We start from the raw sequence: 21,053 nt of genomic DNA, 5'->3' as shown, positions 1-21,053 counted from the left end.
AGTGCAAGTGGAGAAATAGGTACTGCTGCGGCAGGAAGGTAAACAGTGTTTCCGTGCGCTCTGGTTTTCGTTGCACCAGAAGCAGTTTAGTCCTGCTGGCCACATGACCCAGAAAGCTGTCTGTGGACGAACGCCGGCTCCCTTGGCCTGAAAGTGAGATGAGTGGCGCATCCCACAGTGACCTTTGACTGGACTTAATCATCCAGGGGTCTTTTCCTTTCTTTTTTATCCTGGGAGAGAGCCCTTCTCCTGCCTAAGCCAGAGATACCAGGGATTGCACCTCAGTCCCTTCTGCATGTAGTGCGCTCTGTTGCTGAGTGGGAATAGAGGAGAAATTCTGTTCAGTTTGCATTAGAAAGCAAGCTTATCTAAGCCACCCTTTCAGAAATAATGCACAGGTGGACACATATAAACATCCTTTAAAATTCACACCTCTGAGTGCAGTTCTTCATTGGTTCAGGTCTTACCCTCTAGAGCAGGAGAAAACAAGCTTGCTCCCTCCTCCATGTGACAGCCCTTCAAATATTTGAATATGACTATCATATATCCTCTCAGCCCCTCTTTTCTAGGCTAAACATTCCCAGTTCCTTCAACCATTCCTCATAAGACTTGATTTCCAGACCCTTGATCACCTTGGTCGCCCTCCTCTGCACAACTTCCAGCGTGTCAACATCCTTCTTAAACTGTGGTGCTCCGAACACACACAGTGTGGACAATGCTGAGCTTAACTCAGTATAAGTCAGCCTTCTACATTCCTATGCACCCTGCTCCTCCATCTTCAGAGGGGTATACTTTGAATTCAGTCGGCATATCACGGAAGCTTCTGCCAGGCCATGACTTTAAGAACAGGAGAAACAGCTGGGAAGGGAGAAGAGGAATTTTTTTAAAAAACCATTATAAGTTATGTGACTTTGTTTCCGAATTAGAGCCTTTTACATTTTTTTAATGTATTGCGATATTTTATGTGTTGTGACTTGCTGTTGTTTTTATTGATTATAGTTTAGTAATGATTTACTGTAACTGTTGAGAATGAATTTCTGTTATTATTATTTGATGATACTTTGAGAGTTAATTTTATTGTGTACTATTATATTCTCATGGATCATTGAGTATTACTTTGATAGGTTGTTTAGCTTCCAATCATATTTTTTTGTTATGACTTTTGGGATTGGATTGTTATAAGATGCCTGGTCTTTGCTGTATATTTTGTTGTTGCGTCAGGGTGGCCCTGTGGTCTAACCCACAGAGCCACAGAAGGTTGGCGGTTCAAATCCCCGCGACGGGGTGAGCTCCCGTTGATCGGTCCCTGCTCCTGCCAACCTAGCAGTTCGAAAACATGTCAAAGTGCAAGTAGATAAATAGGTACCGCTCCGGCGGGAAGGTAAACGGCGTTTCCAGGCACTGCTCTGGTTCGCCAGAAGTGGCTTAGTCATGCTGGCCACATGACCCAGAAGCTGTCTGCGGACAAACGCCGACCCCTCGGCCAGTAAAGCGAGATGAGCACCACAACCCCAGAGTCATCCGCGACTGGACGACTCTGGTCAGGGGTACCTTTACCTTTTTGTTGTTGCATCAGCTTGCAAACGGTCTCATGCGTAGCAACACAGAAAGGTCCTGAACAATCTGAATGTGAAATGAAATGAAATGAAAAATGCAATGAATATGTGCAACAGTGCTGGAGGGATATTGCCAGGTTCTGGGTTCCAATCCTCGCCACCTCCGGGTGGGGCTGCGACTCTGCTCAGCCTGAAACCCTGGAGAGCTGCTGCCAGGCAGTGTAAACCATACTGGGCTCAATGGACCAAGGGTCTGACTCTGTATGTGGTTTCCTCCTACCCTTTGAAAGCCCCACTTTCCTTACAGGAAAGCCAGTGATTTTGTTCCTTTTCCCAGGGCAGGCAGGGCGATGTCTTCATTTTAGCCTTGGGATCAGACTGATCCGTAATGGGAGGTTAGGGTATTTTCTTCTTAAGGGACAACTTCTGAAAGCTGATATCTCTTATTGAGCCTCAGAAGCAAGAGGAGGATTTAGAGAAGCAAAAGACAAGAATGCAACACCTCCACCCCCAACCCAGTGTGGTTTGCTTTACATACCATAAATCATGCTTGCCACACACAGGGTTGCATTTAGCAATTGAATTACAAATTAATCCGCGGAGGGAATTGAACTGTCATGGTATTTCCTCCCCTTTCTTCCCCCCTCCCTTCCTTATGTGCTTTTTGGCAAGCCATTTAACTCCTTGGTGCACAACATGGGCTGAGCAAGCTTATGGCTAGAGGGCATACAGTGGTGTCCCTTAGAAATAGAGTATGGGGCACAATTAGCTGTCCAGACATTGCACTCCTTGCATGAGTTTTGGAAACAGTGCCCAGTTTTACTCTAAGCTTTGCTCCAGGGGAGCTGAAAGTCCCTTTCTAAAGACTGTTGTTATGCCTCTTGCGTTCTTTAATGGCAAGCCCAACCCACCTTTGCCATCTCTGCATTTTTTATTCAGTGTATGGGGGGCATCTTGGGGTTGGGACTGCATGTGTTCACAGTACCCTCCTCTGGGACATTCAGCCCCCACCAACCTGGACATATGCTCACTGGGGCAGATTTACATATACAGTGGTACCTTGGTTTGCAACCATTTTGGATTACAACCGTTTTGGATTACAACCACGTCAAACCCTGAAGTGTATGTCCCTTTTTTCGGATTACAACCAATTATAATTTTTTTGGAGGCCCCATTGGCGAAAGGGCGCCTTGGGTTACAAACTGTTTTGGTTTACAGTCATACCTCATGTTACGTTTGCTTCATGTTATGTTTTTTCAGGTTGCGTTCCACAGCAACCTGTAAGTACCGGAAAGGGTTACTTCCGGGTTTTGTCACTCACACATGTGCACAAGCACCAAATCGCGCTTCGCGCATGCGCACAAGCACCAAATTGCACCGCTCACCTGCACAGATACGGTGCTTCAGGTTGTGGGCTTTTCATGTTGTGGACGGGCCTCTGGAACGGATCCCGTTTGCAACCAGAGGTACCACTGTACAACCAGACCTCCGGAACGGATTATGGTTGTAAACCAAGGTATCCCTGTAGTTAAGTTCAGTCAGAGTGGAGCTCAAAGCCCTCTAGAGAGGCAGTGTGGTGCAATGGGGATTAAATGAGTGGAATAACCGTGTGCACCACATTGAGCTCTTGAGAGGAAAAGGTGGGATAGAAATGCAATGAATCATCGTCATAACAAAGTATTTCACAAAGTGTGAAATAGGTAGAGTTAACATTTGGTTACAGGGAGCAGATGGCTCCCTTGTTACAACATCTCCGCTGGCTGCCAGCCTGTTTCCAGGCACAATTCAAAGCGCTGGTTTTGACCTGTAAAGCCCTGCATGGCACAGGCCCAGGCTATCGGAAAGACCGCATTCCCTCATACAAACCTGCCTGGGCTCTGAGAACTTTTTTGTGGGGGGCTTCTCTCAGTCCCCCCACCCTCACAGGGACTCCTGGTGGGGACGCAGGAGAGGGCTGCCCCCAGGCAACTTTGGAACTCCCTCCCTAGAGAAGCTAGACTTGGCTTCCTCCTTGCTGTCCTTCTGCCGGCAGGTGAAATCCCTCTTCCAACAGGCCTTTGGGAACTGGCTGCTTTTAATGAAAGAGATGGTGCTGTTATGCTTTTTAGAGAGCCAGTGTGGTGTAGTGGTTAAGAGCGGTAGTCTCGTAATCTGGGGAACCGGGTTCGCGTCTCCGCTCCTCCACATGCAGCTGCTGGGTGACCTTGGGCCAGTCGCACTTCTCTGAAGTCTCTCAGCCCCACTCACCTCACAGAGTGTTTGTTGTGGGGGAGGAAGGGAAAGGAGAATGTTAGCTGCTTGGAGGCTCCTTAAAGGGAGTGAAAGGCAGGATACCAAATCCAAACTCTTCTTCTTCTTCTTCTTCTTTATTGTCGTTATCTGTATGCCAAGGCTTTATAAGAACAACAGAAGCAAGTGGTAAGAGAAAGAGCCATGGAGATCTTGTAAACCACCTTGTGCCTAGCAATGCAGGAAGGCAGTATACAAGTCAAAAGTGAAATGGAAATTTAATTTGTGTTAGTGTTTAATTGTGTTTTAATGATTCCCCGCCTCCTAGGTTTTTAGCTGCTTCTGTTTTAGCTGCAAGGTGCCTTGAGCCCCTGTCTGGGGGAAAGGCAAAATAACAGTAATAATAACTGCCCACCTTTCATCTGCTCCCAGTTGAAGGCCGTAGGGGAGGGGAGAGAGAGAGAGAGGCTTCCATGGTTTCTCCTGTGTGCAAAAGGCTGATCGATGCACTTAGTTCTCTGGATCTCTGAGGGAAGGCCGAGCTCTGCTTAGGGGGGTTAATGGCTTTCCACGGGCAAATCTTATGTGGCGGCTAATCAGCTTCGATCCTTCTGCCACCCCAGCAGCGCCCCCCCACTGTCACTCTGTTGACTCTGTGGTCAAGCTGAAATGGGCATCTCTGCTCTCAGGTTGCTGAGGGGAGAGCAGCCAGTGCCCAGGTTAACCTCTTCTGAGGATGCTTCTGCCTAAATAAAATAAATTGGAGTTCTTGTTATTAAATATACCAAGAAAAAAGCACACCAAGAACTCAGGCCAATGTAAGTTTCAATGGTGGGAATGGTCCCTACTCGCAAATCAATAGTCAATAGTAACAAAAACTAATCCATTCAAAAGTATGCATTCTGACAAGGACTACAAACTCAAATAGAGATTACAAACTCTAACAGAGATTACAAACTCAAACTCATAAAAATATGTATAACACAATTATTCATCACAGAATTAGAGATAAGAGTTGATAAGTAGAGATAAGTTCACGTTAGTCTAGATTCATCGTGGAGGTCTTAGTTTCAATCATTGAGCAGAAGTCAGAAGTCAATTAAGTTTGATGACTTTCAGATAAATATATCCTGTTATTCTCTATGTTTCTCAAGGATACCCACAAGTGTGGGTAGATCAACGTGTATCTTGAGCTTTTCTGTGTGTTTTCAATTTGGAAGTATTGAAATTGAAAGTTTTCAAACTTACATGACCCTTTAAAAATTAGCTGATGAAGGTGAATACATCGAAACAGGGCCCTGTCCTGGTTTCTAATCCATAATTGACTTCTTGGTGTGCTTTTTTCTTTGTATAAATGAAATAAATAGCTCTCAGCCTTGATGATGTGTTATAGAATCGTAAGGATGCCAGAACAGCCTACTGCTGGATCAGGTCAGTGAGCCATCTAGTCCAGCATCCTCTTTTCACAGTGGCAAACCAAATGCTTATGGGAAACCCACAAGCAGGATCCGTGCACAAGAGCTCCCTTCCCCTCCTCTGGTCTCTAGCAACTGGTCTTCAGAAGCACTGTTGCCTCCAACAGGTCACCATCGATGGTCACCATCTATATCCCTCTCATCCTCCATGAATTTGTCTGGTCCTCTTTTGAAGCCATCTAGTTTGGTGGCCATCCCTGCCTCTTACAGGAGTGAGATTAACTATGTGCTGCATGAAGAGGGGCTGTCTTTTATCTGCCCCAGAGTTGCAAAGGCACTCGTTGAGTGTGCCACCAGATTGCCGATAGCTTGCCATGTACCCGCTGTTAGGATATCGATGTTCCGTTCCACCTTAAGAACAGGCATGTGGAGTTGTTGTATGTCACATGTCTGTTTACTTCCAGCACAGCCTGCTGGGAACTTCCGTTGTGTATAGCTTTTGCTTATGCTTCCTGCTCTTGGACATGAAAGAGAGCAGACATGTTTTTCTTTGTCCCGAACTATGCTGAATAAACTGCTTGTAAATATGCTTTACATATGCCTCTGTCCACCACTTCTGTTGCGTGTTATTCACTCTGCTGACTGAGGCGTGCTCAAGCTTCTGAAGGCTTCTGAAGCTGTGTGACACTGTTTTGATGCTGTTGCAAGGACCAGAGTTTGCCCGGCTGCCGGCTGATGGGCTGGAGCCAGCTGGGGGCCTGAGAATTACCCCCCATTCCCTTAGACACATCCCAACACCCACTGCTCCACTTTCCAAGGCTGGTCCTCTTGGCCTCCCTCCTCTGCACACGTTGTAACGTCGCCATCTTTATAATCCTATCAAAAGCACAACAGAAGGAAACAGATTCATCAAGCATTTATTATAATTCAATACAAACTCATGGTGATGTAGAGTATCAGAAACAGATGCTGAGGACCAGCCCTGTGTCTGCTGGCACACACAAACACACACACCCTTCTGGGAAAGGGCTCCTCACATGCTCAGGCAGCAAAATCTTTCAGCCTCTTTAGTCCTGACTTCTTTTTTACTCTCAGAGACAGGAATTGACCATTTGTATGCTGTTGTCAGAGGAATGTGGAAGCAGGTTCCGTCAAAGGTCCAGATTGCCTGGGACTTCTTTTCTCTTTGTGGGATATTGAAGATCATTCTTTTCCACGGTCCCTTCAGATTATCACTACCCAAAGGAGTCTCAAAGCTGCTTACAATCTCCTTTCCCTCTTTCCCTTCCTCCCCCACAACAAACACTCTGTGAGGTGAGTGGGGCTGAGAGACTTCAGAGAAGTGTGACTAGCCCAAGGTCACCCAGCAGCTGCATGTGGAGGAGCAGGGAATCGAACCCGGTTCACCAGATTACGAGTCCACCGCTCTTAACCATTACACCACACTGGCCACTTTGCTGCAGATCCCCCTGGTCTCTCTTCTGATACCCTGACTGGGCTTCCTCCACTTTTCACTGATCACCAGGTTTCTCCAGCTGCTGGACCTCCTGAGCAGCCAACGTGGAACATGTCCTACCTGTTCCAAGGGCGGGATGGAGCAACAGCTTTCTCGGATGATACCGCCCTGGTGATTGAATACTACAAAAAAAGTAAGTCTTTATCTCTGGGAAGTAAGGGTGGAAATTGATAAAATTATGCCTGGCTTGGAAAGATGAGTGTTTCTCTCACTCTTGTAGCGCGAAAATTGGCAGATGCACAATGAAACTGAATGCTGGAGGATTCATAAGTCTTTCTTCACACAGTGCATAGTTAAGCTATGGAGCTCACTGCTGCAGGAGACATTGATGGCCACGAACTCAGATGGCTTTAAAAGAGGATTGGACAAATTTATGGAGGAGAGGGCTATTAAGCATGAGGGCTGTATTCTGCCCCCACAGTCAGAAGCAGTGATGCTAGAAATTGCAAGAGGGGAGAATGCTCTTGGGCTCAGATCCTGCTTGCAGGTTTCCAATAATAGGCATCTGGTTGGCCACTGGGACGACAGGATGCCAGACAAGATGGGGCTGATCCAGTAGGCTCTAGCAATGTTCTTAACGAAGTTTTGACCCCAGCCTCCTCCTTGCTGAGTTCTATTATAGCAGCAGCGAGGCTAAGGAGGAGCAAGCTGAGAGGCAACCCCCTGGCTTGGCTGTAAGTAGGAAGGCAGACTGACGCTGGTGGGGAAGTGCCCAACCTGCCCCTCTCTCTGGACCAGCCCCCCAGTGAGATAAGACCATTTGGGAGTGTGAAATGATTTGTGGGGGGGTTCTCAAGATGAGATGTGGCACTTAGCAGCACATCAGTATGCAGATGACACCCAGCTCTACCTCTCTTTCACATCAGAACCAGTGAAGGCAGTGAAGGTCCTGTGTGAGTGTCTGGAGGTGGTTGGACGATGGATGGCGGCTAACAGATTGAGGTTGAATCCTGACAAGACAGAAGTACTTTTTTGGGGGGGGACAGGGGGCAGGCGGGTGTGGGGGACTCCCTGGTCCTGAATGGGGTAACTGTGCCCCTGAAGGACCAGGTGCGCAGCCTGGAAGTCATTTTGGACTCACAGCTGTCCATGGAGGCGCAGGTTAATTCTGTGTCCAGGGCGGCTGTCTACCAGCTCCACCTGGTACGCAGGCTGAGACCCTACCTCCCTGTCTTGCCAGAGCATGCTTAACTAGCATGCTCTAGTTATCTCCCACTTGGACTACTGCAATGTGCTCTACTTGGGGCTACCTTTGAAGGAGACCCGGAAACTGCAATTAATCCAAAATGCGGCACCTAGACTGGTGACTGGGAGTGGCCGCCAAGACCACATAATACTGGTCCTGAGAGATCTACATTGGCTCCCAATACGTTTCCGAGCACAATTCAAACTGTTGGTGCTGACCTTTAAAACCCTAAACGGCCTCCGTCTTGTACACCTGAAGGAGCGTCTCCACCCCCATCGTTCAGCCCGGATACTGAGATCCAGTGCCGAGGGCCTTCTGGCAGTTCCCCCACTGTGAGAACTGAGGTTACAGGAAACCAGACAGAGGGCCTTCTCGGTAGTGGCGCCCGCCCTGTGGAACGCCCTCCCATCAGATGTCAAGGAAATAAGCATCTATCCTATCTTTAAAAGACATCTGAAGGCAGCCCTGTTTAGGGAAGTTTTTAATATTTAATGCGGTATTGTTTGTAACACTCGATTGGGAGCCGCCCAGAATGGCTGGGGAAACTCAGCCAGATGGGCGGGGTATAAATAAATTATTATTATTTTGTTATTGTTGTTATTATTATTATTATTATATCTGGGGTAAGGCATTTGATTCATTTTTGGATTGTGGACTGTCAGAAGTGGCCTGATGGTCAGTTTTGGTTAAGAATGTATGTAGCACTCTGGTACTATATACTGTATATAGACCACTGTGGTTGGCCCCTGTGAGAACAGGATGCTGGACTAGATGGTCCATGGGCTGGATCCAGCAGGCTCTTTCTATGTCCTTGTCAGGGAACTGCCATCAGAACTAGAGGAGGAGGCGAGGCCCCACAACGATGCTGGAGAGGGGCCAAGCAGGGAGAGAGGCAAGTCTCCTGTTGGGGAAGAAAATCAGCGCTACACCAGGGATAGAGGAGGGCCAATGGGGGAAGCAGAGAGCAGGCTCTGGGACTCTTCACTGGACACCAGCGGGGAGAGCACAGGTCCTCCGCTACCCACGCCCTCCCTGCGCAGAAGACTTCCGCGCAGGGAGAGTAGGAGGAGACTGGGCGTCAAACAACTTTTATGTTGGAAAAGGTTTAAGAAACACCCACTGACGGATTCTGCCAGCGACTGAACAGCCACGGAGTGGATGGCTGTCCAGCGAGAAATGGTTTAACCAACCAACCTAGCCCAGAGCGGCGGCTATTTACGCACAAGCAACCCCTAAAGCCATTACAGTCCTGATGTTTGGGGCTGCAAGGTCCATCTTGACCAGCAGCCCCAAACATCAATTCCTCTTGAGACAAGATCGGCTGGTTTCCAACTCAGGAGCCTGGGGAGAAATTTTGGACGAGGAGGATTTTGAAAGCATCCCTCTGCCATTTTGCAATGGAGGACTAATCACGATGTTTTATCCCTGCTTGCCCACCAGATCCGGATGGAGACCTGGAAATTCCACCAAAGTCTTTGGGCTTCTCTGTGCTGCCACTAAGTAACCGTGTCTATCGGAAGCTTGTGGCAGACAGTAGCAGGAATGGAGTTCTTGTAGAAAACCTTCCCATCCAGGTAATAGCAACCATAGGCAACAGGACCTGCTGCAAAATCTTCTGGTATGTTCTAACCTTGCCCCTCCACTGTAAAGATTAAGATCAACATTAAGATCAACAAATGAGACCTGGTTAGTTTTGGCTATGGCCTGGTGGTTATCGGCTGGTGGTAGCACATCAACAGTCTTTTTCATTGCTGTGGAATTCTCTTCCTGCTGAAATACTGGGGGCCCCATCAGTACTGGCATTTTGTCGGCTTTTGAAAATGCAGCTTCTGAATTGGGTCTCCTGTTTTTGATTGCTGTTTTAAGTGTTATGCTGATTTAATGGACTTGTATGTCATATATTTAAATTACGGATGTATGGTTGTATTACTATGCATTTTAATTACAGGTAGCCGTATTTTCATAATTGTTTGTTTGTGGACCACCTTGGTACTCCCGTTCAGGGTTCCTCCCACTCTTCCTCTAGTGACTTACTCCATTTCTGGTCATGACTGATCCTCAGGACACTCCTCATCACTGAGGGCCACAAATTCCCCAGCCCTGAATTAGACCACCTGGGAGTTGCTGATGCCACAACCTCCACAGACCTGCCCTTAGTCCTTGTGGATCCTGTGGACATTCCCTCTTCTGCTTGGTAATGTGCCTCCCACACGGCTGGACAGCTGCTCTGTTTGGCAAAGTGGAATGGAGAACTCAACATACGATTGGAAAAATGAGACATGGAGAGGAATCTACAGATACACTCATCCCTGGGCCCGTCCCTTCACCTATGCTCTTATAATCATAGAATTTTAGAGCTGGAAGGGACCACGAGGGTCATCAAGTCCAACCCCCTGCAATGCAGAAATATTTTGCCTAGCATGGGGCTCAAACCCATGACTGAGATGAAGTCTCATGCTCTATAGCAGGCAAAGGCAAACCTGGCCCTCCAGATGTTTTGAGACTACAGTTCCCATCATCCCTGACCACTGGTCCTGTTAGCTAGGGATGATGGGAGTTTTAGTCTCCCTATGCCTGCTCTATAGACTGAACCCTCCAATTTGGATGATTCAGTCTTTCCAGACAGAGTCCTATTACTTTGATCTCCTTCTTGTTTCCTCTCACTCCCATTAAGCTTATACAGCAAATCCCTCCCTCTTTTCTAAGTTTAAGAGTCTCATGCTTGTACCAACTGAGCTACCCAACACCCCCTTGCTGGTGGGCTTTCCAAATAGACCCATAGCTGACCGTGTGCTGACGGGGCCCCAGGCTTGATGGACTTGTGATTTGATCCAGCCATGCAATTCTTAACTCTGTGTGTTGACAATTCTTAATCAACCGTTTGTCTTTGTTGATTTCTCAGGATACAAACCTGCGCACCAGAAGTGGAGAAGTCCCAACTGTCCAGCTTGGTGTTCAGTTGATAAATTCAGAGGTGAGACACATGGAAATGCCAGCAAGATCAGCTTGGGGAGCTCCAGATAGGAGATATCCGAGAATCTTGCCTTCGTTAAAAAAAGGGGGTGGGACTGGACAGCTCCCATGTAGGACACTGGTGAACAATCTGTACCCTGAGAGCTGCATGCAGCCCTCAGCCCAGTTTCAGGTGGCCCTTGGCCTGATTCATGTGGTTGGGGAGCAGCGGCATCAGGTATAGGGGGCAGAGGGGGCTTCAAATCCCCCAATATTTTTTGGCAGGTGGCAGCACCCCACCAATATTGAGAGGACCCCCCCCACTGCCGCCGCCCTCCATACTCTCCAGCCCCAGCCTCCGCCCGGCAGCCCAGAAGCCAATCAGCGGCTGGGATGAGCAGGCATGGAGAATTCCCTCTGTACATCCTACCCCACCTGGGGCATCCCAGGCAGCGTCACGTGTCGTGTGACAGCACCCGCTCAATGTGGGGGGGATGCTGGCTTCCCTGCTGGAGAGGAGGGGAAATATGAAGGTAGCAAGGAAAGAGAGAGAAAGGAGTGCCCCCACCTGTAGGATTGTTGACATGTCTGCTTAGCAAATTCGTGCTAACTGCAGTGTCAGGTCTTCAACATCTGGCAATGAAGTTTAGTTTGCCGAGCACACTTCTGTACAGTGTAGTGTCAGAAAATGCTTCTTCAGTATCATCTACCTGATAACCTGTTGTCATTGGTGTGTCCACAGGGTTAGCATCCATCAGGTTCAGTTTGGTTAACACATCAGCATTTTTCTGACACTATTGAGTCTGGCCCCTTCCATTTCGGGCTCTGATCCCATCCACTTTTGACTCCAGCCCCACCCACCATCTGTATGTGGCCCCCCAACAGATTCACCTTGAGGGAATGTAACCCTTGACAGGCAAAAAGCCTCCCCACCCCAATGTGGGGCGTCTGTCTCCCTCTAAGGTAGATAGTGTGCTCTGTCCTTAGGGAGACCTTCCAATAATAACAATAACAATAATAATTTATTATTATTTATACCCCACCCATCTGGCTTGGTTTCCCCAGCCACTCTGGGTGGCTTCCAATAAAATAATAAAATACAGTGGTCTGTTAAACATTAAAAGCTTCCCTAAACAGGGCTGCCTTCAGATGTCTTCTAAAAGTCGGGTAGTTGTTCTTCTCTTTGACATCTGGTGGGAGGGTGTTCCACAGGGCGGGCGCCACTACCGAGAAGGCCCTCTGCCTGGTTCCCTGTAGCTTTGCTTCTCGCAGTGAGGGAACCACCAGAAGGCTCTCAGCGCTGGACCTCAGTGTCCGGGCAGAATGATAGGGGTGGAGACGCTCCTTCAGGTATACTGGACAAAGGTCGTTTAGGGCTTTAAAGGTCAGCACCAACACTTTGAATTGTGCTCCGATACGTACTGGGAGCCAGTGTAGGTCTTTCAAGACCGGTTTTATATGGTCTCAGCAGTCGCTTCCAGTCACCAGTCTAGCTGCTGCATTCTGGATTAGTTGTAATTTCTGGGTCACCTTCAAAGGTAGCCCCACGTAGAGTGCATTAAGAGAGGGCCCACACACCCAAGACACTCCTCTCCCCAGTTGTCACCCAGTGCACCTCAGATTGTGGGGACACCTCGAGAAGAGTCTGAATGTGATGTGGACAGGTTCATGTGGGAGTAAGTACTTGGAACCCAAGCTGTAGGTGCCAGCACTTTGCATTGTGATCAGACACAGACTAGTGCAAAGGTCAGCCAAGTTTTTCAGCAGGGAGCCGGTCCACTGTTCCTCAGACCTTGTGGGGGGCCGGACTATATTTAGGTGGGGGAAAATGAACAAATTCCTATGCCCCACATTTTAAATAAAAGGACATATTCTACTCATGTAAAAACACAGATTCCTGGACCGTCCATGGGCCAGAATTAGAAGGCGATTGGGCTGGATCCGGTCCCTGGGCCTTAGCTTGCCTACCCATGGACTAGCGCCTCATGATGTTTTCGCTGGAATCTCCTTTCATAGAAGCGTAGAATGGTAGAGTTGGAAGGGATCACAATTCTATGATTCTTTGAACTCCTGTCTCTGTGATACTTTGGATACTATCCTTCAAATGTGATGCTTTGTCAGAATCAAAACAAGTTGGGGATGCCAACACATCAAAAGAACTCCGATTTCAAATGTTCTGGGTAGAGCATGGGTGTGACACTTGTCTTGAGAATGCTAAATGTTCCAGACCTTTGCATGCTTGGCACCAGACTGCACACTCCTGACTTTAACCATGCTGTTATTTGAACCTGGAGCCGGTGATCCTGTTCTTGGGCTGCTGCCTTGAATCTAGCTCCCCTCCACTGGCCCTCATGTGATCATGTGATTGTGCCCGAGAGGTGCAAAAATCACTGCAGACAGCAGGCAACCGGGCATCCAGCTCCTCTGGAAAGAGAGAGTGCCCCTGGAGGCAGTTCATGAATATAGATGATGGTTTGCATTCTCTTGTAAAGCCCTCTGCCCTCCCTCCTCTGCCTCAAGCGCTTGCAAAGGAGTCTGTGTTAAAATAACAGAGAAGCCGAGAGGCTCAGCTTTGCTAAGCACCAACTCCAGCCTGTCAGTCCAAATTAGGTTGTAAAGGATGGAGGCAATGTGCCTGCCCCTGTGCTCTGCAGCGAAAAAGGGGGAGAAAGTGTGGGGGAGGGAGGCTGATTAAAATACCAAGAGGTTCTCTTCTGTCTGCCAGCAGCTGGCCCACAAATAACAGGAATCGACGTTGCACTGAGTCACGTGTGCAAATCTAACCTGCTGTTCCCAGTGCTCAGAGTTCATGGCCTCTCTCAGGTTGCTGCTCATCATGGACTGTTTGGACACAGAGGAATGGTGGAAGGAACCATCAAGGGAAGAAGGCTCAGATCCCAGGGAATGATGGTGGGACAATGATGAGTAGTGTTGTAAACAAAAACTGGCCTTTTCCCTTATGGGGTATCCATAGTATTGGGGTATTGGTAGGAGAAAATAACAGAGGCCAACCAAAGAATATTGAGAAGCAAAGCAGCTAGTAAGCCTGATCTTTATTGATCTTTTGCAACAGGGTGCTCCCCTCACACGCAGGAAAGGAGGAGGAACCCAGAACAATGGCGCACAAGGCCTTATAAAGACTTTTGAAATCGCCACCCTGTAGATCAAGACCACCCCCAGAAACATCATACATACATCACAGAAGGGGTGTAACCTAAGACCACCCCCCAGATACATCATACCTACATCACAGAAAAGGCGGTCTAAAACAGAAATTTGAATGTTGTTTTTCCTGGTTGCCAGGTTATCTGATTGTCTTTCCTGATAGTCTTTCACCCATTTAAATGCTGATTACTCAGTTCCTGAGACCATGGGAAGGCTCCCTGACCCTCCCCCCTCCTTGCAGGGAAAACATTTAGTCAGTTTGGGAATCAAAATGGTTTCAGGTCGGTCTTCCTGTGCTGATCTATGTACGTGCTTGGTTGGTACACTTATGAACATTACCATATATCTAAGACCTCAAAATTCCTATCACAGTAGTCAGGGGGAGTAGACTGGGAAGAGGAGGTGTCAGAAGATGAAGGGGTAACAGGCTCAGTGAGTTGAGAGAGTCTGTGGCGGAAAGAAATCCAGAATCAGGGCAGAAGCTGAAGCAGATAAGTGAAAGGAGGGACGTCAAGAGGCAGAGATGTGTCAGGCTAGTGAAGAGTCATGAGTGTCTCCCCCTCCTGCTGCAATAAGCTCCCCTCCTGCCTGGTCTCCCAGAACCAGGAGAGGCATGGAATGGACGGAGCAAAGACAGGCTGCATGCAGGCGCAGCCTCTGATTGCTTGCAAGAAGCCCTGGAGAGGAGGAGACATAGAAGGCTCTGGGGAGGCAGGGACTTAGAGTCTCAGCAATGATTTCATGGAGTAAGACCTAGAAGGCATGAGCTGCTGTGTTCATTAGGCCTGAAACCCTACCACGTCTGTGAGGATTGTGTTCCGCAAATGAAGAGTTAACGCCAGCTTTTAACTGTGTAATTTACTAACCGGCTCGTTTGGTGACACTGCCTTCCCATAGGCTTTGGAGGTCAGGCATTCAGCCTCATCTGCACTCATTGCAAATGCTAAGCTTTGCTGGACTCCAGAACATTAGCTGCAATATTTGTTTGCTTGTTTGTTTGCTTTTGCTAGACAATGGCACCATATACAGGGGGCCCTGGGTGCCTGGGCACTCATAAAAATTTTTATGTGGGTGCCTGGCCTCTGCTACCCGCACTGTCACTCCCTGCTGGAACTCATTTAGATACATTAATTTCAGTGAGTCTGCTCTGATCAGGGCTAACCTTGGATGCAACCCTCTGGATTGTGCTTTTTATTTTTCCAGAAGCTGCTTTGAGACATTTGGTGAAAAGTAGGGTATAAAATTCTTCAGTAATAGAGAGGTACCTTGGGTTAAGAACTTAATTCGTTCTGGAGGTCCGTTCTTAACCTGAAACTGTTCTTAACCTGAAGCACCACTTTAACTAATGGGGCCTCCTGCTGTTGCTCCGCCGCCGCTGCACGATTTCTGTTCTCATCCTGAAGCAAAGTTCTTAACCCGAGGTACTATTTCTGGGTTAGCGGAGTCTGTAACCTGAAGCGTATGTAACCCGAGGTACCACTGTATTGCAATAAATAACAGCAGCTACAGACTGCACAGAGTAGAGACTCTTTCATTGCCCAGGGCTGAACCTCCTAAGTCTTTATATTTACATTGTAGAAACATTATTTTTACAGGGGACGGGGCATTCTGGGACTGGTGCTACAGTTGCAGAAAACAGCTGTGCCTTTGCCTTCTCCCCACCACCACCCCTCCCCATCTGCAAAGTTAATTTGGGACCGAACTTAAAGCCGGCAGGTTAATTCCATTGCTCTCCCCCCACAAAGCGCCGGGCCCCCTGGCTGGGGCAGGGCTGTCTGGCGAGCTACTTTGGAGTAATGGCCCAGGGGGTCAGCGGAGGGGGGCCGCGTGTGATGAATTATTCACAGAGGTGCTGGTAAGTGCAGAATTAATCCCCTTCCTTCCAGCTGGCTGCTGCACTAAATTATCACTCCTAGTCATGCGGGAAAATGCTGCGGAATTCATTTAGCTGATTATTGTTTTGATCTAAGGGCTGTTGTGTTCTTTTTTATCCCCCTTCCCCAGTTCTCCTCCTCCTCCTCCTCCTCTTTCCCCCCCCCTCCCCAACTAATGTATGTACAAGCGAGGGAGCGGGGGGGGGGGAATATCAGGTGACAAGCTCAGCTTCTCAATCCTGCCCTTAAAGCTTGTTTCAGCAAATCGGCCCTAGCAACAATGGAGAAAAGAATGGATTTGTTGCTAGCGGCGCAAAGGAAAGGGAGGAGGGCGGTGGGAAGCGGCGCCGCGGGTTCAAGCAATCACAGCTTTGCGATGAACTGGACCGTTTTAAGTGCTAACCTCCCAGAATCCATCAGATTTTTTTTATGAGCAACCTGGCAGGCGGTCGGTGTAAAGAGTGCAGGCTTTGGAAAGGTTTAAAATGTGCCAAAATCACTGGTATCCAAGAGGCAGTTGGAGTCACCTGTAGATCCTTTCTGCGCCCTTGGATTTTTAGTTGGGGAGAGCGCTCTTGCGCACGGGTCCTGCTTATTGGCTACCCAGAGGCATCTAGTCGGCCAGCCTAGACGGGCCATGATCCAGCTGCTCTTATGTTTTTCACACACACACACACACAGAACCAAGCCTTGGTATGGCAACAGGCTAGAGTGGATAAGGCCAGTGGTGTAGCGTGGGGGGTGCAGGGGGGGGCCGGGCGCAACATCTGGGGGTTAGGGTTAGGGGGCGCAAATCCACGGGTTAGGGGGCGCAAATTACTTGCCTTGCCCCGGGTGCTGACAACCCACGCTACGCCACTGCCCCTTTTAGGAGGTTTCCTCACGTTTCCCCCCTACTTCTAGATACCCCAGCAATTCCCCAAGCAAACAGAATCCTTCCTCTTCTTTGTAGGTGGTGCTATGTAGGTGGTGGCATAGTGATTGGCACTCACCGCCGAACTTGGGAGCCAGTGGGAGCAATTGCGTATGTTAGCAGGATTGGTTTGCCCATCAATTCAGAGTGACAACTCAGAGGGAGCTTACAAAGGAGGAACATGCTGGTTCGGCTAAGCATGAGAAAAAGATGAGCTCTGTAGGTTCCAGCCTCCTCTTCATGCCTCCCCATTCCACTGAGACTAGGGTTGCCAAATTTGTGAGCTTTTATTATTGAGCTTTTTGGAGGAAACCTCCCTCCAAAATTGTGATTTTTAAGCTTTTTGAGCTGTTTCTGCTGGTTTTTCCATCGCGTTCCCAAAGCCATTTTTACACCTGAAAACCAGGACATGCCAGGAATTTTCCTGACATATGGCAAGCCTAACTGAGACACATTCTCATGTACCAGGCCACAAATCTCCTGAGTTGTTGTGCTCGCTGCCTCCATCACCCTTTCATTCTTTCTCCTCATGCAGAAGGGCCATGGCTGAGTTTGTAAGTGAATCTGCTTTGCATGCAACAGGTCCTGGGTTCAATGTCTAGCATTTCCAGGTGAGGCTGGGAATGTCCGCTGCCTGAAACCAGGGATGGCCACCGACTTGGATGGCTTTAAAAGAGGATTAGTCAAATTCATGCAAAAGAGGGCTATTGATGGTTACTAGCTCTGCCTCCACATCTGAAGGTAGCAATCCTTCTGAATGCCAGAGGAGAGAGAGTGGCTCTTGAGTTTGAATCCTGCTTGCTGGTTGTGGGAATATTCAGGGAGGCAGGAGAGGATATATTGTTTCATTATATCCTTTCCAACTTGCGCTAGCAAGTTCTATAATTTAGCAGAGTTATATTCCCCTTTTTAAACTTACACAGCGGATAGGTTTGCCAGGCTTGTATAAGTTTCCCGGTAATTCCCCTTTTATTCCCTCCTAAAAAGAATAGACACAACACAGTCTTGTATAAAAGTATAAAAGAGTTTACTCACTCATTCTGTTCACAGATGGATCCCAGAAGGCAGACTTAAGTTACAAAATATATACACCTGGAATCTATCCCATAGGGAGATAGTTCCTTTGTCCTCTCTTGGCCAAGAGAGCATCTCAGGCTGATGCTTCTTCTACGAAAGCAAAATAGAGAAGAGATGTGGTGGCAAGTCCTGTGCTTTTGTTACCTGAACAGGTGAGGTCACACCCACCTCTGGTTACATGTAGAAGAAGTTTGTCCCAGCACAGGAGGAAACAGGAAGTTTATCTACTGCCTGGACAAACATCCCTCTTCATGTCTAAACATGTCCACTCTAGGAATGTTGTATTTGACTGCTCTGTGTTTCACACCCCACACTGGTTTCCCACAGACAACTGTTCAGCCACTGTGAGAGCACAATGCTGGACTAGATGGGCAACTGGCCGGATCCAACAGGCTTTTCTTGTGTTACGTTTTTCACCCTCGAGAGTAGCTGACACATGGACCGAACGAGTCATACAGCAGCACCTTATGTTCCTATGAGGCACTGTCAACATTTCCACAACCAGAACCCCCCCCCAAAAAAAACCGACACAAAATCTGCATTTGCATGGTATGAACTACCATTTGGGGGGATTTAATTAAATCTAATAGAAACAGCACTTTTGATCCTACATTTCTTTTCCTTGCTCGCTGTCACTTTAAACTGTTTTAACCAAGTAACAAATTGGGGTTTTCAGGTGGTCTTTAGAAGAAGAAAAACACACAAAAGGCAATCCCGGCTGATAACAGTAGAATTAAACACCCCATCATGCGATGCGACTTGCTTTAAAGTGTCAGCTACTGACAAGTCCCTTAGTGCCCAGTGGGCTGTAGAAAGGTGGGGAGAGAACATAAATTAAACTGATAATGTTTGACGATGGAAAGAGAGACGCTCTTTCCCTTGGGGTGGAGGAGAGCAGTCTTTTGCCAGGGCATCTGGGCATCTACTCTCTGACAACAATGACTGTTGTTGTTTTTTTGTCACTTTGCCTGCAGAGTGGTGCCATTTGTTGATCTTGTTTTATTTATGAATCACTTCCCAGGTAGCATTTCAAAGCCATGTAGCAATTAAAAAAAAACCCACAATAAAAATGTGTATTAAAAATATCCTATGTTAAAATGAATTAGAACCATTTCATATACAGTGGTACCTCGGGATGCGAACGGGATCCGTTCCGGAGCCCCGTTCGCATCCTGAATGGAACATAAGACGCAATGGCGCATCTGCGTGTGCACGAGTCACATTTTGCCGCTTCCACGCATGCGCGTGACGTCACTTTGAGCATCATCTTTTAATGCAGAATGGACCAAATTTCTCCCTCATTCCTAATATGAAGTGAGCCAATATTTTAGGTGTTCTGTTTACAACATGTATATTGTGGGAATGTTCAGGGAGGCAGGAGAGGATATATTGTTTAATTATATCCTTCCCAACTTGTTAACACAAGTTCTACAGTTTAGCAGAGTAACATTCCCCTTTTAAACTTTCATAGCGGATAGGTTTGCCAGGCTTGTACAAGCCTCTAAAATAAGTTTCCTGGTAATTCCCATTTATTCTCTCATAAAAAGAATAGACACAACACAGTCTTGTATAAAAGTATAAAATAGTTTACTCACACATCCTGTTCACAGATGGATCCCAGAAGGCAGACTTAAATTACAAAATATATACACTTGGAATCTATCAGGCTGATCCTTCTTCAACAAAAGCAAAATGGAGAAGAGAGAGATGGCTGCCTCTCCTGTGCTATTTTGTTACCTGCACAGGTGAGGTCACGCCCACCTCTGTTCACATGTAGAGGAAGTTTGTCCCAGCCCAGGAGGAAACAGGAAGTTCCGACTGGCTGATCTAGACATCCCCTTTTTATGTCCACTCTAGGAATGTTGTATTTGACTGCTCTGTGTTTCACACCCCACATTTGTACTGGTGCCCAATGCAGGGAGTTACAGTGGTACCTCGGGTTAAGTACTTAATTCGTTCCGGAGGTCCATTCTTGACCTGAAACTGTTCTTAACCTGAAGCACCACTTTAGCTAATGAGGCTTCCTGCTGCCGTCACACCGCTCGAGCACGATTTCTGTTCTCATCCTGAAGCAAAGTTCTTAACCTGAAGCACTATTTCTGGGTTAGCGGAGTCTGTAACCTGAAGCGTATGTAACCTGAAGCGTATGTAACCTGAGGTACCACTGTATCTGAAAACTGCTCCTTTGGTACGAAAGCTCATACCAAGAACTAACTTAGTTGGTCTTTAAGGTGCTACTGGAAGGAAAAAAACTTTTTTTTCTGCTCCTGTCTGTTTCCTTGTTGCTAGCATACTGCTGTCTCATCTGGAAGGACCTGATCTGGCATCCTTTCTAGTTTACCTTTGTGTTTTCCATGCTTCACTGAGGCAATGGGACATTCCAGGGGGTAGTGCTACCTGGCTTTCATTTCCGCAGAACAAAAGGGCATGGGAACCCTGTGGCTTGTGTGCGATATTTGCTTTGAATACAAATAGTTCTGCTCTATCCTGCCTTGGAGCCCTGTGTCCAGTTCTGGGTGCCACAATTTAAGGATATGGAAAAGCTGGAATGTGTGCAGAGGGGGGAAATATTGGGGGAAAGGTGATATGGTAGTCATCTTCAAATATCTGAAAGGCTGTCACGCAAAAAATGGAGCAAGCTCCTTTTCTGCTGCTCTAGATGGGAGGACCTGGACCAATAGATTCAATAGATGACAAGAAGTGAGATTCTGCCTATATCCTAGGAAGACCTTTCTGGTGGCAAGAGCCATTCAACAGTGGAAGGGACTCCCTTGGGAGGTTGTGGACTCTCCTTCCTTGGAGGTTTTAAGCAGAGGTTGGATGGTCATCTGTCAGGGACTTTTTAGTTGTGACTCCTGCATAGCAGGGGGTTGGACTAGATGACCCTTGGGTACCCCTTACAATCTATAACACTGTGTTTCTATGAAATAAAAGAGGGCTAGGATGATATGAGCTTCCCCTTTTGTTTTGCTGCTGTTCAGCTCTCTTACAAGACTTTGGAGATTTCAGGGTTTGGGGTGAAGTCAAAGGGGCATAATAATAGAGTCTGGCACTGATAATCAGTGGCTCCCCCCCCCGAACCCTCCCACTTCCATCAGAAGAACACTACACAGACCAATCGTTGTTGCTGTTACCACAAAAGCAGGTGACCAGGCCACTGGTACGCCAAT

At 47.6% G+C, this 21,053-nt stretch overlaps 1 protein-coding gene across 5 annotated transcripts in view; it reads left to right on the top strand.

Annotated features, from left to right (window-relative positions):
- Nucleotides 1-21,053, top strand: part of CCDC33 (coiled-coil domain containing 33) — a 154,606-nt gene that overhangs the window by 64,016 nt on the left and 69,537 nt on the right. For all 5 annotated transcript variants that reach the window (XM_083630314.1, XM_083630315.1, XM_083630316.1 and 2 more), the window contains 3 exons: nucleotides 6,726-6,849; nucleotides 9,343-9,476; nucleotides 10,805-10,876. In XM_083630314.1, coding sequence (XP_083486440.1) covers nucleotides 6,726-6,849; nucleotides 9,343-9,476; nucleotides 10,805-10,876 — 330 coding nt within the window. The remainder of the gene's footprint in view (nucleotides 1-6,725; nucleotides 6,850-9,342; nucleotides 9,477-10,804; nucleotides 10,877-21,053) is intronic.

Source organism: Podarcis filfolensis (genome assembly GCF_964270895.1).
Source record: "Podarcis filfolensis genome assembly, chromosome: 9".
Taxonomy (NCBI): domain Eukaryota; kingdom Metazoa; phylum Chordata; class Lepidosauria; order Squamata; family Lacertidae; genus Podarcis; species Podarcis filfolensis.
Note: the sequence above shows the minus strand (reverse complement) of the source record. Positions and strands in the feature narration are given on the sequence as shown.